This window comes from Ornithorhynchus anatinus, chromosome 19, assembly GCF_004115215.2.
Source record: "Ornithorhynchus anatinus isolate Pmale09 chromosome 19, mOrnAna1.pri.v4, whole genome shotgun sequence".
In the NCBI taxonomy this organism is placed as follows: Eukaryota; Metazoa; Chordata; class Mammalia; order Monotremata; family Ornithorhynchidae; genus Ornithorhynchus; species Ornithorhynchus anatinus.
Window position 1 is genome coordinate 10,486,787 of NC_041746.1, and position 17,567 is coordinate 10,504,353.

Sequence of the window (17,567 nt, forward strand, 5' to 3'; positions counted from 1 at the left end):
TGGAAATCAAGGTGTGGGCAGGGAGAATATGCAATTGTCATTCACCAAATCCCACAACAACTGAATGAAGGCACAGACTTAATATTTGAAGATGTAGGTTCAAACAAACATAAAGAAACACTTCTTCACACACAGTGGCAAACATATGCTATTCATTATTGCAGAAAGCGCTTACAGGCTAAAATTATCAGTAGTTTCAATAAAGCGGTAGACAAATCCATAGGATGATAGGTCCAAAATTACTGTGGAAAAGTTTGGGGTGTAGGAAGGAGGATTAGAAATATGAGGTAGTGCTACACATGCAGAAAGGGAATGTGCCTACCAAGTCTGTTACAGTGTACTCACCCAATTGCTTAGTACAGTGTTCTGCACACAGTAATCACTCAAATACGATGTTTGATTGGTAAAGATTATCAAGGAAGTCAGTCATCACACAGTGCCTGGCATTCTAGAACATAATCCAGATTGGGTCACTCAACAGCCAAAAAAGGTTATTTCATATCAGGTTCTGGTTTATTTCTGGTCAATACCTGACTTGAGTTTTGCTCTTTTTAGAAGTGCGGTACCATCCCTAAACTATTGCTTAAAACAATAATAATAATAATAGTATTGTTGAGTGTTTACTATGTGCCAAATGCCATTCTAAGTGCAGGGTAGTTAAAAGGTTTTCAGGTTGGACACAATCCCTGCCCTGCATGGGGCTCACAGTCTAAGTACTCAGACCCACATAAGGGAAGATGAAAACATTAGAATAAAACATTAGAATCCGAGGAAACGGCATAAAAGGGAAAGCTCGGAACCCAGTGGGCCCTTGGGTGCAGGGGAGAAATGAGGCTCTCAGAGTTACCACTCGAGTCACTCAATTATAGTAACTGTGGTATTTGTGAAGCACTTTCATTCATTCATTCATTCATTCATTCATTCATTCAACAGTATTTATTGAGTACTTACTATGTGCAGAGCACTGTGCTAAGTGCTTGGAATGTACAATTTGGCAAGAGATGGAGACAATCCCTGCCCAGTAATGGGCTCACAGTCTAAATGGGGGAGACAGATAGCAAAGCAAAACAGAACAAAACAAGACAACATCATCAAGATAAATAGAATCAAGGAGATATATACCTCATTAACAAAATAAATAGGGCAATAAATAATATATACGAATGGGCAGAGTGCTGAGGAGAGGGGAAGGGGGAAGAGCAGAGGGTGAGAGGGGGTAGGGTAGGGGAGGAGGAGCAAAGGGAAAGGGGGGGGCTCAGTTGGGGAAGGCTTCCTGGAGGAGGTGAGCTCTCAGTAGGGCTTTGAAGAGGGGAAGAGAGTTAGTTTGGCGAATGTGAGGAGGGAGGGCATTCCAGGACAGTGGTAGGACGTGGGCCAGGGGTCGACAGTGGGATAGGCATGAACGGGGGAGAGTGAGGAGGTGAGCGGCAGAGGGTCGATTAGACTGTGAGCCCGTTATTGGGCAGGGATTGTCTCTATCTTTTGCCAAATTGTACATTCCAAGCACTTAGTACAGTGTTCTGCACATAGTAAGCGCTCAATAAATACTGATGAATGAATGAATGAGTGGAGTGTGTAGGGGTGGACAGTAGAAAGAGAGAAGGGAGGTGAGGTAGGAGGAGGCAAGGTGATGGAGAGCTTTGAAGCCAAGAGTGAGGAGTTTTTGTTTCATACGGAGGTTGATAGGCAACCACTGGAGGTTTTTGAGGAGAGGAGTGACATGCCCAGAGTGTTTCTGTAGGAAGATGACCTGGGCAGCGGAATGAAGAATAGACTGGAGTGGGGAGAGACTGGAGAAAGGGAGATCAGAGAGGAGGCTGATACAATAATCCAGTCGGGATATTATGAGAGCTTGTACAAGCAAGGTAGCAGTTTGGGTGGAGAGGAAAGGTTCAGCCAGAAGAGTCCAAGACTCTGAAAATGGGATCCGCTGTGGCTTAGTGGAAAGAGCATGGGCCTAGGAGTCAGAGGACTTGGGTTCTAATCCTGACTCTCCCACTTGTCTGCTGTGTGACCTGGGGCAAGTCACTTAACTTCTCTGTGCCTCAGTTTCTTCATCTTAAAATGGGGATTCAATACCTGATCTCCCACCTAAACTGTGAACCCCGTGGGGAACAGAGACTGTGCCCTACCTGATTAAGTTACATCTACCCCACTGTTAGAACAATGCTTTACATAGTAAGTATTAATGGTGATGATGATGACAATAATAATAATAAAGATAATAATAATAATTATATAATTTGTGGGGTCCCATCTCCCCCATTAGATTGTAATCTCCTTTGGGCAGGGACTGCATCTGTCTCTTTGGTTTTACTCACCCGAGAGCTAAGCACCACACTGTATACACAGTAAGCATTCAACAAATATTATGACTGAATTGAAAATTGAGGAAACAAATATTCTATTAGGCAACATGCCAGACCCCAAGTGTTATGGTTTTAAAAGACCTTTCTTGGGAGAGTGATAATTAAGAAATATCAAAGTTGTTTACCACCTCAGTTGACTCAAATACCAAATAAATGAACATAAAGACACTCTTGCCGAGCACAGTAGTAACTTGGGCCCATCTTAATGGTCACAAACTTGTCACTGAAGGGCCTTGTCAATGACTGCTGAAGAAGGGAGGTGGAGGATGTAAGCTAATGAATTATGCACTAGTTTCAGATAAATTGAACACTCAATCCTTTCAGATGAAGGCGCAATTCCTTAATGCTTTTCATCTGGGAGAGGCACAAGCTCTGCAGGCATAATCTGGTTTGCATTCCTGCTTCTGCCTTTCATCGGGTTTAGAAGCTGTCGATGGCACAGGAAACTGGGGAGCAGAGCACAGCCCCTTTGCCACAGAGGTAGCATTTGTAAACTCGCACCTCCCCTAGACAAAGCCATTTCTGTCCACCCCATCCCAGCCCACCCATTTCTACAACCAGCCTGGATTCTAATCCCACCTCCACCATTTGTCTGCTCTATGACCTTGGGCAAGTCACTTCACTTCTTTGTCTTCAGTTTCCTCATCTGAAAAATGAGAATAAATCCTACTCCCATTTACTTAGACTGTGAGCCCCATGAGGAGCAGGGACTGTGTCAAACTTGGTTATCTTGTATCTAGCCTAGCAATTAGGGCAGTGCTTAGCATATAAGAAATGCTTAACAGTATGATAATTATTATTATTGTCATTAACTAAACCCTTGACTTTTTCCACAGAGATAAGGCTTCTGAGTGAGCTTTAACTCTCAAACAGTTCCTAGAATTCTGAATTTTTCAGCTAGAGATTTAGAGCAGGTGGATTATGCCCTCTCACACTGCCTTTAATGTCCTTTCACTCTGAAAAACAAATATGGTTTATTAGGGAACGCTTCAACATAAGAGTTACTCAGCTGTCGGTCTGACCTTCTCACCCTCATTTTTTCCTGTGACCACAGAAGAATCACTAATCTACATCTGGTTCATTTGTTTCCCCCTCTTTAATAAGAAAAATAAAGTAAGTGTGATGAGTTTCATTCCTTGGTGACTATAATGAAATTCCATTCACACTGGGAGTCAATGAAAGAGATTAAGGGTTTTTCTAAGTCTAAAACTCAGTCCATTATGACAGACAGTATTTTTTTCTGGACTATGTTTCTAAGGGAAGAGGATGTTTCCTGATAATTGATTTAGTTCTGTCTTGAAAATAAACTTGAAAATGTACTAGCCCAAAGGAATTCTAACCAGCCCTCCTCATCATTAGAGTCAGCATTCTTTATCACTCACCCAGTTAATTGCTACTTACTGTGACAAAACCAAGTCATTTTTGTCAAAGATGCAACTTCTGGAAGATTTTGATTCTACACTGTTACCACTCAGCCGGTACAAAATAACTGTTATCAATAACTGAAAATGAAATTAAACAAGACAATTGGACACGTTGGATTTTAAAGTCTTCTATCATACCCTTTTTCCTTTTTAAAAACTCAATTTTCTCTTCAAACTCATCCATTTGTATGGAGGAAACAAATATTTTGAGATGAAATAAACTTGGGCTTACAAATTCAGCCAGTAGTGTTTAATGGTGCCCGATTAATATTTGAGCAAACTATTTGCTTTGAACCAATACATTCTGCTCCTATGAGGAGAGTATATTTCCCACCAAGTGGACAAGTCCTAAACTAGCTGAAATGCTCTGTTGGCTGGGCTCTGTACCCCATATCTTTGAGTGTGTCTTGTGATTAGCAAGCAGCTTCAAGTAAGCCTTGCCTGAGTGACAACTGCTAACTGTCAGTGGGGATTAGCCATGTGGAATAATGTGTGAAGTTGCTGTCAGAGGTCCACATGGAAAATGATGAATAGAGTGGTATTCAGGAGGCAAAAGATTTCAGTGGCTAGATTGGGTCTCCACCCCACCAAATGCCAATCTCCCCATGTTTTATTTCAAGAGAGGATACAGTATTAAATAAAAAAAAAATTAGATAAGATTTTGAAAACACAGGGTGCGAAAGAAAAGACAGCCTGTTAACCCCCACCCCCAAAACCTTATAGAAGATTTGCAAATCTTCACGTTTGCTTCATCCATTACTATAAATATAATTCCAAAACTAAATCCCTGAATTCACTAGGTGGAATTAAATTTTTAACACAGACCAGATTGTAAGCTTGCCTCTAGACTCTAAGCTTGTTGTAAGGAGGGGACATGTCTACCAACTTTGTTATAGGGTTATAATGTAGTCTCTCAAACACTTAGTATAGTGCTCTGAACACAGTAAGTGCTCAATATATATGACTGATTGAGATGTCTGGGAATAAATTAAAAAATGGCAGCCACTGTAATATAGTAAGATGAGGGTAATAAAATAATTATGGTATTTGTTAAGCGCTTTCTACGTGCCAAGCACTGTTCTAAGCACTGGGGGAGATACAAGGTAATCTGGTTGTCCCACGTAGGACTCACAATCTTAATTCCCATTTTATACATGAGGTAACTGAGGCACAGAGAAGTTGAGCAGTTTGCCCAAGGTCACACAGCACACAAGTGGCGGAGGTGGGATTAGAACCCACATCCTCTGACTTCCAAGCCCCAGGTCTTGCCACTAAGCCACGCTGATAGATATGCTTGTATAAGGAAGGATAGATGCTTTAAAACACCCATCTTCATATAATATTTGCCTTTCCACAAGTGCTCATTACAGTGTTCTGTTCATTAAGTGCTCAGTAAAGACCTTCCATTGATTGATACTCAGTCTCCTCTGGGAGTAAGTCTAAATATCAATCTCTCTACATCTTCTGCCTTCACCGGTGTAGAGATCTCTACAAACATGAACACAGAATTAACACATCACTTTCAATTTATTTCATTACAAAATTCAACTCAGCTAATAATAATAATGTTGGTATTTGTTAAGTGCTTACTATGTGCTGAGCACTGTTCTAAGCGCTGGGGTAGATACAGGGTAAACAGGTCGTCCCATGTGAGGCTCACAGTTAATCCCCATTTTCCAGATGAGGTAACTGAGGCACAGAGAAGTTAAGTGACTTGCCCACAGTCACACAGCTGACAAGTGGCAGATCCGGGAGTCGAACTCATGACCTCTGACTCCAAAGCCCAGGCTCTTTCCACTGAGCCACGCTGCTTCCCGAGTGTTTCAGCTGTCAAGAGTGTTCAGAGCATATCCTTTGGAGTGAGCTTTCACCTTTTATAATCTAGCCTAGTACTCATTTCATTCATTCAACAGTATTTAATGAGCACTTACTGCATGCAGAGCACTGTACTAAGCATTTGGGAGAGTACAATATAACAGCATAACAGACACATTCCCTGTCCATAACGAACACGGTATATGTTTGTTAAGCAATTTATCATTTTAGATAACCCGAGTTCCACATACATATATTCCCCTAGAGTATAGCTCACAACCAAATTACATTTCTGTAGCTTGACCATCATTCTTTGAAAGGGATCTGAATGACAGCTTATTGAATAATGCAACTAGGGATTTGTTCTCTATTTCCAATTATGCCCTCTGACCTTGTGCATTTAATTTGGTTGAATTTCTCTCAGGCCAACAATATTCCCAGTAGTTCTTTTTCATTATTTGAAAATAAATACATGCATATATGAATTGATTTTTATGGACTTCTTGGGGTCACAGAACTTCAACAACAATTCTTACATCAACTCTTGCTTTGCTATGATGATATGATTCCTCTTCTATGAAGTATTTGTTCTTTTGCCTCCTACAAATTGAAACTGTTGTAATTAACCAGGGTTTCCTCTCCCACAACATGCAAGAGAATGGAGGACTTGATTTTCTCACAACCTCTTCTTCTCAGATTGTCTCATTGCTAACTGTAGCTCAAGGCTGAGCTTTAATTTTCCTCATTTTTTGATGGAGGATGCAGGGTAACTGAAGCTACTTTCCTACGCTTTGATAAGTAGCTTTATGGGTCTTCCAAGACTGCATTGTGTTTTGCATCATTTAGGATATATTTTCTAATTCCCTGAACCCAGTCCTCTGGAAGGGGGCTCCAAATATCAACTTCTCTTTAGCCTCAAACAATCAGTTAGGCCGTGGGAATTTATAAAAAGCTTTCAGTGTTCAGTATTCCCTTAAACCCTAGGAACAAGCCAAGGTACTGAAAAGTGGGATCCAGTTCTATTCTGAGAATAATTCAACATACACAACTTCCATCTGCTCTAACAACTACCAAGCTTTGAGCTTAGTTCATTTGAAATCCCACTGAGAATTTAGAAAGCAACGCACTGTGTAGTCCTTCACAGGAATGTTTTAGCAACCTTCCAGTTCTCAGAGAATTTATCCAAATTTCAGAGACCAATGCCAAATGACCCTGACTAGCAAAACTAGCACACTCATGTTTTGCTATATTCTCCCTGTTTGGGTCTTAAACCTGACCAGGTCCAATGGTAGAGTCAGAAGTGTGGATCAATCTAAACTTTGATTTGGATTACCAATATACTGCTTGGTGATTTAAGCCAGATCTTTGTGGTTGCTGTAATGCCATTTATTGGATATAATTGCATAATGGCTTCCATTTTACTAATACAAGAGGCTCACATATATTATACTTTTCAAAATTCAAATGCAAGAGCTTTCTGTGAGTTCAGATATGCTCCTACTCCCTGGAGTTTAAATTAGTTCCAATCATTTTCTCACTGACGTTAATGAAGGTGATGGAGAGTAAGGATAGGAGCATGATTCTGCAATACAAATTCACTGCTTAGGAAAAATGCCTTCACAAGAAATGGAATATAATTTCTATCACCTGGGAATGCCACTTGGAATGATTGACTGTATCACAAAGGGAAATGTGCACTGAAGTCTATTTTCTTTATGGTTTTGGTTGTTTAGAAAATGAAGTTTGGTAGTTGTATAAAATGAATTGAAGCATGCTATAATTACACTTTTATTTCCTGGAATTATCTTAGTATTAACAATCAGGTGCATTCATTTTTATAAAAAGAGATGCATTCCCAGATCTGTCTGTCTGTGTACAGCATCATTACTTGATTATATCTCAGCACCCCTGTTGTTACTCTTTTAATTCTACAAGAGTCATATGTATTTTTCATTTTATATTTTCAACAGCCCTAACAGCATAGGCTGTTTACTCTTTCAAGACTTACAGTTCTCTTTTTCTCAGCTGGGAATCAACATAAAGTAGAAATCATTTAACTGAAACAGAATTGAATAATGTCAAAAGATCATTTGTTCTTTATAACTCAGGCAAAATATTAAATAGACCCTTCTAGGTTTATCCACTACTGGACTGGGAATAAATTAAAAAATACTGTTTTATTTCAGCAAGAACATGCACAGTCGTAGGATAAACAATTATGACAATTAGCTACTAACAAAAATATGGAATTAAATTTAAATGCAGATTTCTATTAGTTGAAAAATACTTTGTCATTTAGGTATTTGCTTGTCAGTGACTATGCAATAATAAGCAATTCAGAAGTCTGCAGATGATTTCATAGTGTGTAACTATGTGTACGTGTGTGTGTATGTGTGTGTAACTAAAAACAAATCAGAGAAGCATGGTTTCTCTACCAATTAATCAGTCAGCTAACCAATTAAGTACTTATTGAATGTCCACAGGAGGGTGTGATCTCTGTACCAGGTTTATAGACAAAACTTTCTACAGCTTAGCAAAACCTTTGTATAAAATCTACTTTCATGAATTAAGGGATTCTATACATAATGAGCACATCATAGAAATATATGGAAGAATCAGAATCACAGTGTTATTCATTGGAAAGTTTGGAACACATGATTTAAACAAGTTGCATTGTTTAAAGGAGGCAAATTTCTTGAGATTAGAATGATTTGGATATTTGACCTCTGACATTTAAAAATGATGGGATTTTACATCAGGGTCATGTTTTGATGTCTATTATGTTTTTGCAGTACCGTGGTTTGAAATCATAATAATTATGGTATTCATTAAGCACTTACTATATGCGAGGCACTAGTTCAAGGTACTGAGCAAACTAGTCAATCAATCAGTAACATTTATTAAGCACTTACTCTGTGCAGAGCACTGTTCTAAGCACTTGGGAAAGTGTACTAGAATTAGAAGACTAATTTCTGTCTGCAAGGAATTTATAATCTAGCGGGGCAGAGAAAAATACAAAATAAATGATAGGAGGAAGAAGCAAATGAAAAGAGACAGATGGACATGTGAGTGCATAATAGTAAAATTAGTAGTGCATAAATAGTGGAACATAGTAGAGTGTCTAAGTTGATATGTGCTGAAGTGCTATGAGTGTTTGAGACTGCTTAAGTGAGAAGGTGGCACAAAAGTGATAAGATAGTAGTTGGGAGAATATTACCTAGGGAGAAGAAAAATTAATCAGGAAAAATCTTCTGAAGTGGGTAGATTTCTGAAGGGCTTTGAACCAGTATAACACTTAATTTAATAAAAGTGATAGCTTTATTTGAATAGTGGCTGGCAGTCTATTATTCTAACTGTAATCTCAATATTGGAGTGTTTCAAAAAACAGAGTCAGAGCACAAAGGGCAGAGAGAGTACTGTGCTTTTGAAGTTAGGCAAAAGGCAAGTCCAGGCATTACCTGTTCACCAAAATCTGGTGAAGGCTTTCTGGTGAGCACAGAAATCACTCACTATTCAGAGCAATTGAAGAGGTACGGTGCCAATATTATGCAGGTCCCAAATCTCCTTCAACACAAATTATTCTCCTTTTAAAAGGTGCAATTGAGGCCTGAGTGATTAGAGAAGGAAAGGATATGCCCACAGCATAGCTCTCTGAAGTTATGAAGCAGTTTTATTAAAGTAGAAAAAAGAAATCAATCTCAGTGGAGGAAAAACAAATCATTTTGCAAGCAATGTAATCTCTACTCCTTACCTTAGTTGAATCACCACAGTAGCTCGCTATTTACTAATCAGCTACTCCACAGATATACCGATATGAACAAGACCAAAGGCTAGAACCTTATTTTTTCCAGAGACTTTAGCATCTCTAGGTCCCCATGTAGGGGTAATTCTCCCATTTGGAATGATGTTTGAAAAGGCAAAACTCTTCCTGCCACAACATGTTGAACATCTAACAAGCACAGTGAAGAAAGCTCTCATTAAGCTTTCTCAAGACATGTAATGACACGGAATAAGTAGGACATTCTGTACATAAATGAAAAAATGCCTTTGGGAGGGTTTTTTTAAAGATAAATATTTGTTTGGGGGTTTAAAAAAAAGACGTGTGTATAATGTGCAAAAGAGAACAGAACAACGTGTTCTTTCACTGCTTAATGATCACAGAAGTAAAACTATTATCATTATCAATAACCAGAGCAAGAGCATTAATGTAGCATCTATTGTGTGCAGGACATTGCGCTCAGTGCTTGGGAACTTGAACCAAAGGAAAAGACATAATTCTTGTCTGCCATGGTTTAATTTTCAGATTTCATTTAGAAAATAGTTTTGAACAATAGAATCCATAAATTGACCACTGAATCCATCTCATCATGTAACTTCACTTAGATCCTGGTGCTATCTGATTATAATGATGAGAATGATAATAAGAATCAAAATAATCATAGTAACAATAATAAATGATATTTATTCAGCACTTAGATTGTTCTTCCATTTTTCCTTCCTGGCAACAGACCACTGGGCTGGTTGGACAAATATGGCATTCCTGACTCAAATTGGCCCTTTTTTTTTTTTTTTACTCCTCCTTGAAGGCAAGGATTGTGTCTACCAACTCTACTGTGCTGTACTCTCTCAAGGAAGCAGTACAGTGTTCTGCACGCAGTAAGTGCTCAATAAATACCACTGATTCCTATATTCTTCATAACAGAATATTTAGTTCAAAGACATTTTCTGAAGAAAAAAGGTACCTCTGCATTTAATTTTAAATGAGTTTTCTACTTCTCTATGTGGATTAGTCAATTCTGCCATTTGTCATTGGTGTATTATATACTAACTTGATTCCCATTTCTCCTCCCCGTGAAAACTTTTAAAGGATTTCACAAAGTGCTATGCAGAGAAAATAGTGCACACATTCAAAATGTGGGCCTCACCATTTACTCATGACATCTCTTCTCACACACCCTCTCCTCCAAAGCTCATACTTCTTAAGACCAACAAGAGTAGTGTATGAGTAACGGCCAGTCATAAGCCTGGGTTTTTAAAAAATATATCCACTTTGGATACATTCAGATTCTATTCTTTGGCTCCTTCTGAACAAAGGTAACAAGGTGATATTTGAGTTGAAACTGAACTACTGACTTGTTAAATGTTATGACCCTCCTTTACAAAATTCTCTCTAATTCTTAAAGTGAACTAGGCCAGGAGCAACTATGAAAAAATGGTATAAATATGACTGAAAATGTGGTCCAAAAAAAAAGTTTTATTTAAATGGGAATTATTTTATCCAAAAATATTGTTTTCACCCAAATAAGTTATTGGCTTTGTATTTGCTTTACAATAGTGTTATGGTTTAACTAATGCATACAGAGTAGTCTGATAATAGGCCTAAGACCAAAATTGGGCCTATTAATGAATAAAAGAAATTTTTGGTATCTGAGTTTACATGAGAGTTGAATCCTTAATTTACAAGGATATATTGAAGTAGTAAAATCACTGAAGGTTAAAGCACAGTGAAATGATATATACTATAGCAGATAAAGCAAGTCAAGGCTAAGGTTTATCTAGTCAGGATAAATTAAGCTGTCATTTTCCTTACAGTGGTTCAGCTATTAGAATCTTAATAAAATGGAACTGAACTGCTAGAAATAACCCGAAGTTTAAATTCTAATGGAAAGGTATTAAATGGTCATCACCAATCCATCCATCACCAATCCATTTATAACCAGAATTTAACATTCCTTACAACCAGGTTTAGAACTAGCCATCTGTTTGTCGAGATTTAGATTTTTTTGCTGAGCAACTGTTGATTCACTGTTGATTAGACTGTAAGCCCGTCAATGGGCAGGGACTGTCTCTATCTGTTGCTGATTTGTACATTCCAAGCGCTCAATAAATACTATTGAATGAATGAATGAATTCACTTTCCTTCCAGGGCTCAGCAATGTGGAAAAAGGATTGGTTGACCATTTACATGGGTTAAAATATGTATTTAAGGGCATTTAAGGGCATTTTAAACCAGTTAAATACTTTTTTCTTTTTATCTCTAGGAGCATAAAGGAGGAAAGAATCAACAAAGATTGAGTAATGAAATTTCAATAGTTACTTGAAGTATGACTCAAGTTTCTGTCTTGATGAGAGAAATCGGGATATCAAAGTGACTGCGAATTTGGAGTTCGCTGGTTTGAAAAGCAGCGGAAACAAAAATGTCTGCCAAAGAGGAAAAACCAGTAGAGGAAGAAATGCCAGTATCCTACAAGCTAGTAGCACAGTATTTCTTAGGGTAACAGGAAATCGATTTACACTATGCACCTAAAATTATTCCTCGATAGTAAATTAGGCTCTCTGGGAGGAACACACACTCCTTTCAGACCACCAGAGAGCCATTAATGCTTTGCACTGGTGTATGCACAATGTATTCTGCAAAGGACTAAACAGTTCCCTAGTGGTCTGATTCTCTCAAAGTATGCAACTTACTACCAGGGAGTCATTTGAGGCACTGAGAAAGTGGGAATCAATATTAATACTTCATATTCTTTCTGAAAACTCAATGCCTATTCACAAAGCTCTTGTTATACTCACACCTCTGTGAAGGAGGAAGAACCAGGAATTGTTAGTTACCATTTTCCAGATGCAGCAACTGAGATGCTGAAAAGTCAACCATGTATCCAAGGGCAGAGCCAAGCCCCAAACTCATAGCTTCAGATCCCTGGATCAATTCACTATCCATTAGTCCGCACCGTCTTGCTTGAATGCTATTTAACTGGCTCAAGGTTCAAAGCTTGTATGGAAGCCGCCCTTGGAAACAAAACTGCAACTCCCCCAACATCCTTAAGTTTATATTGAAACCACTGCTATTCACCATATAAAAGTAATGTTATGTCTTCTGTCTCATATAAAAGCCTCAGGCATAGATAATCACTAGTCATCCTTCAGACTGAAAGAACTATCCATAGTTTTGGAAGTATTCTGCCTCAATCTTCAATAATAATAACAATAATGGCTAGAATAATGTTAATACTAGTATTGTTATTAAAAATAATAATATTTGTTAAGCATTTACTATGTAGCCAAGCCCTTTAGTAAGTACTGGGCTCTTGTCGTGTCTTATGCCATCGAGTCGTTTCCAAACCCTAGCAACATCACAGACACATCTCTCCCAGAATGCTCCCCTCTCCATCTGCAATCCTTCTGGTATTGTATCCATAGAGTTTTCTTGGTAAAAATACAGAAGTGGTTTACCACTGCCTCCTTCCGTGCAGTAAACTTGAGTCTCTACCCTCGACTCTCTCCCATGCCGCTGCTGCCCAGCATGGGTGAGTTTTGACTTGTAGCAGATTGCCTTCCACTCGCTAGCCACTGCCCAATTTAGGAATGGAATGGGTATGTCTCTGTGTGACTCTCTTTCCTGAAGACTAGACTGCTAGAGTACTGGAAACTCTCCAGGTGCGACCCTGAGAGGGGAGTGCTGGGGTAGATACAATATAGCCGGATCAGGCACAGTCCTTATCCCACATGAAGCTTACAGACCAAAAGGGAGGGAAAACACACATTTAATCCTCATTTACAGAAACTGAGCTACAGAGAAGTTAAGTGGCTTGCCCAAGGTCACAAAGCAGTCAAGTAGTAGAGTTAGGATTAAAACCCAGGTCCTCTGATTCCCGGGCCCATGCTCTTTCCACTAGGCCACACTGTTTTGCCATTATTTTTTTCTTATGCTTTTAAACCTCAAGGAATTTAATTCATGGAGTCGGAAGTGTTTGATCCTATCTAGGCTAACAAAATCCACTTGCATTTTTAAAATTACCTTAAAAACAACAGTATGATCTTGAAGCCCAAGAGAGAACTTTGTATTACATTCTTTATCTCACATATTTTTTGACTTTTTACTATCTCCCAAAATAAAAAAAATGAAATGGAGAAGATTACAGAATCTAGGACATATGTAAATTAAAAACAACAACAACAATCTATTTGAAGAACTATAAAAAGGGAATTGACATATTTGTATGTAGGTTTTTTTTGCCCGGTAATAGGAGTGGTATTTGTTAAATGCTGACTGTGTTTCGGGCACTGAGGTAGATACAAGTTAAACAGGTTGGACGCAGTCTCTGTCCCACATGGGGCTCACAGTCTTAATCCCCAATTTACAAATTATGTAACTGAGGCACAGAGAGGTTAAGTGATTTGCCTAAAATCACTCAGCAGAAGACAAGTGGTGGAATCAGGATTAGAACCCAGGTTCTTCAGACTTCCAGGCCCTGCTATATCCATTAGGCCACACTACTTCTCTGATACAGTATCTGGTAGAGTGCTACATCTTTGGAGGATGTGAGTTTAGTAAACGCTGATGGTAATTCACTGCTCAAACTGTTTTTCTGGAGAATTAGCAAGGCCAAAGGGCTGATTCTCTTCCTTTCTGGAATTTACTTTCTGGATTACACTCTAATGTGCTCATAATAGTTGTCAACTAGCATTAGCTCTTTCTGAAAGAGGGTCTATACCTATCTATCTATGGATATAAATATAAATAAAAACAAGGTTGAAATACAATAAAGTTATGAAGAACTGATCTGTTCTCTAAGGGAAAATTACCCTTGTTTAATCTGGGGAATTGCTTGAGCACTTTCTAAACATGGGAATAATACATGTCTAGTGGTATGATAGGCAAGGAGTTGTACTAGATTTGTTGTTTTCCAAGGATAAAACATGAACCAAATCACCAGATCTCCTCAGCACAAAGCAGCCTAAGAGTGAAGGCATCCTGTCACATCAGACTGTCTAATCAGTTTAGTTTGTATCTACTCCAGCAGTTAGCACAGTGCTTCAGCACTTAGTGAGTGCTCAGTTAATCAACTGTATTTACTGAGCACTTACTCTGTGCACAGCACTTACCAAACACTTGGGAGAGAACACCACAACTTAATAAATAATGTAATTATTATACAATATAGAATGGCTCTGGAATATAAGGTGGCTTGGTCAGATGTTTGGAGTCAGTGACCTTTGTAACCCTACTAGAAGATTCTTTCCTTCCCTTCTTTGAGACGCTAAAGTAAGGATTTCATGATTCAAGAATAGGATTTAATTTTAAAGACAATGTCTTCAAGTGTAGATTAAAAAAAAAAGACCAATTAGGTATACAATGACGATGATTTAAACAGGGAATGCCTCCCTATAGAACACTCCAGGAACAATTTTGAAAATCATACACTCAATGTCAGGTTGAGGCACTAACGTGGATGTCCTATTTAATTTAGAAACGTAAACTCTTGATTATTAAGCCAGCTACTGGAAGGTTCTGAATGTGTTCTCCTTAAGGAATGAGTAATGTTTTCTCAAATGTATTTTGAGTGTCCTTAAACCATAAAGTTTCCTTTTTCATTAGCCACTATTACAAGGAGAGGTAAATTGGCATACCTGAGGCTCCAGAAAAGCCAGTCAGAATTGATTTTTAAGCAGTTATGGCAGCAAGCAGAAGACTTGGAAATGCTGACTTTAATTAAAAACTTTATTTGTCCATACAATTCACAGTTTATACATGGCAAGAGATTCATCTCACCATATGAACTTTGAGAACACAGTTATTGAGGAAATAGGTGTAGCTTTCTTTCTTAAAAGAGCCTGGCCTGACAAGATGGTGTGTTTTTTTCCTCATTTTATAATAGTCCTCCTCAGCAAGCTAAGTATGGTATGTACATGTCAAGTTTCAAAAGTTCTGCAAACATTCCTAATACTTTAATTCCAATTGACTATTTTAAAACCAACTGCATCAGAAGAATAGTAGGAATGCTTCTTTTCACACGGTCCAAATCCATGCTTTATTTTTTCCTCTTTTAAGGGGGGGGGGGGCCTCTATTTTCCACTAGAGGTCATTTTACTTTTGCATAATTTTGAACAGTACTCAAAAATATTGTACACTAATTTAGAATAGGAAAATAAAGGGAATGTTCTCCATCTATAGGGTACCCTGCTGCATTTTTCTGCCACTTAGAAATATCCTCGAAACTAGAGGATACAAAATTAAACTGAAAATACTTCTTAACTCTGAGTATTAACTTTTCCTATCTGAAGGGCGATCAACATTGCAATTGTGCTCTAATAGCTATCTTTGTCAGGACAGAGATGACAAGCCCGCTTTCCACATTTTCAGCGTGCAAAGAGGTGGTGCCACTTTCAACTTCTGCTTTCATCTGTATCACAGCTCCACCGGAAGCAACCGTACCACAGCTCAACGCTGCTACATTATTCTAATCACTGTTTCTGGCTTGAGAGGGATGGTCTAACAAAACATGCAGAACACTTTCATGTGTCAAAGCAACAGACAGATGCTGCAGTAGGATGCTTACTAGCAATTACTACAATAACACTTTGCCGTAGTCTCTTGTTATGATGGTTAATCAAAACCGACTTATCCAAATCGGTTTTAATAACATTAGGTATTTTGGGGGTTGTTTTCAGCTCTCAAATAATTTAATTATGTGCCAGTTTTCTTTCCTTGTTTTTGGATACACCTGGTGAGGAATGGGGTAAATTGCTGACCACTGCCACGATATGTAAGACCTGCCACGGTGTACAGATTCCTTAGGCCTGATTGTAATTCCACTGGGGATGTAGATTCTCTGGCCCTGAGTGAAACAGATATCTTTCAGGGGTCATTTTCATCCCTCTTCTAACTGCAGGGCCTGTCGACCTAGGATATGAGGAGAGTTGTTCCAATATCCATTGAGTTTGGCATCCGTCCTTTATTCGGGTATCTTCACTCCAGTCATTTTTCCACACCATTTTCAGCAATCTGAAAGGCCAAATGAATTTGGTGTACTCACAGAGAGCTGGGAGGACAGGAGGAGTGGAGAGGCTTAAGGGAGGACAGGGGAGATGGGCAAAACCGGGCAACTGGAGAGGTTCTGTTTCTTCGTGAGATAAGGCACTGACAAAAATTTCTTAGGTAAAAGGCTGCATAAGAATTTCTTGCCATTTACAAAAAAATGTTGTCATCCAGAAATGGTCCATGTCTAGGCTCAGTTAGGTAGACCCTGAAAAGTTAAGGATTTATCCCTCAAAGCTACATTGTTAGCATAAACAATTATAATTCGTTCTTGGGCCTTATGGCACGTTAGGAAAAAAAGGAAAAGAAAAACAGTCTGGGCACAAAAAGGCATCAGACATTACTTATTTCACCACCTCACCATGAGAATGGTACCATTCGAAAGTATCTTCGAAAAGAGAGTGCAGGCTCACAGTCCCAAGGTTTTGTGGTGGTGGTGGGAGTGGTGACGGCGGCCGAGGCTTTTTTTCTCTTTGGAGCTCATGCACATTTAAAAAATGCTAACGGCATCAGTCACACAGAGCAAAGTATGTGGCCCACGGGTCAGCTCACGGCTTCCCAAAGACAGCGCTACTTAATGTTTTCAATGACCGCGATTTCTTCTGCCGCACAGTGTGGCGTCAAACCGTTCAGATAAATACTGTCGGTCTTCGTGAGCGGCGGCAACATGTCCTTGTCGCTGGTCAGGTGATTCACCGACAGCGTCCTCTTGCACGGAGTCAGCTCTTGATTGTGGTTCACCGCCAGTTCTGCTGAGAGTTTCCTTTTAATGGAGGTGGCCCTCTGAAACTTGTCATAAATCTCGACGCTCAGGCGCCGTCGGGTCTCCTTGAACTCTGCTGTAACATTGGCTGTCCACTCGGCTGCGTGAGCTCTGAATTCTCCCACCTGAAACATACATGCAGAGCCGAAACAGAGAGACAGACTCATTATCGGCTTGGGTACTTTATTTTTTTGCTGAAAACATGTTTAGATCCCCACACCAACGAGGAGAAAAATGTTAAAATATTCTCTTGACCTTTGACAGGACAGTGGTTCAAATAGCACATATTTCTGTTGCTTCAAGTTTTTTCATTAGAGCTGTGTACGTTTTTATTCTTAGAATGATGTTGTGTGATTTAAGTCTGGTCCCCCCAAAAC

The 17,567-nt window shown here is 39.0% G+C and overlaps 1 protein-coding gene across 2 annotated transcripts in view; it reads right to left on the bottom strand.

The window, feature by feature from the left end:
* Window positions 1–15,089: 15,089 nt before the first annotated feature.
* KCNK2 (potassium two pore domain channel subfamily K member 2) overlaps window positions 15,090–17,567 on the bottom strand; it is a 136,586-nt gene continuing 134,108 nt past the window's right edge. For both annotated transcript variants that reach the window (XM_029046958.2, XM_029046957.2), the window contains exon 7: window positions 15,090–17,315. In XM_029046958.2, coding sequence (XP_028902791.1) covers window positions 16,998–17,315 — 318 coding nt within the window. In that variant the 3' untranslated portion in view covers window positions 15,090–16,997. The remainder of the gene's footprint in view (window positions 17,316–17,567) is intronic.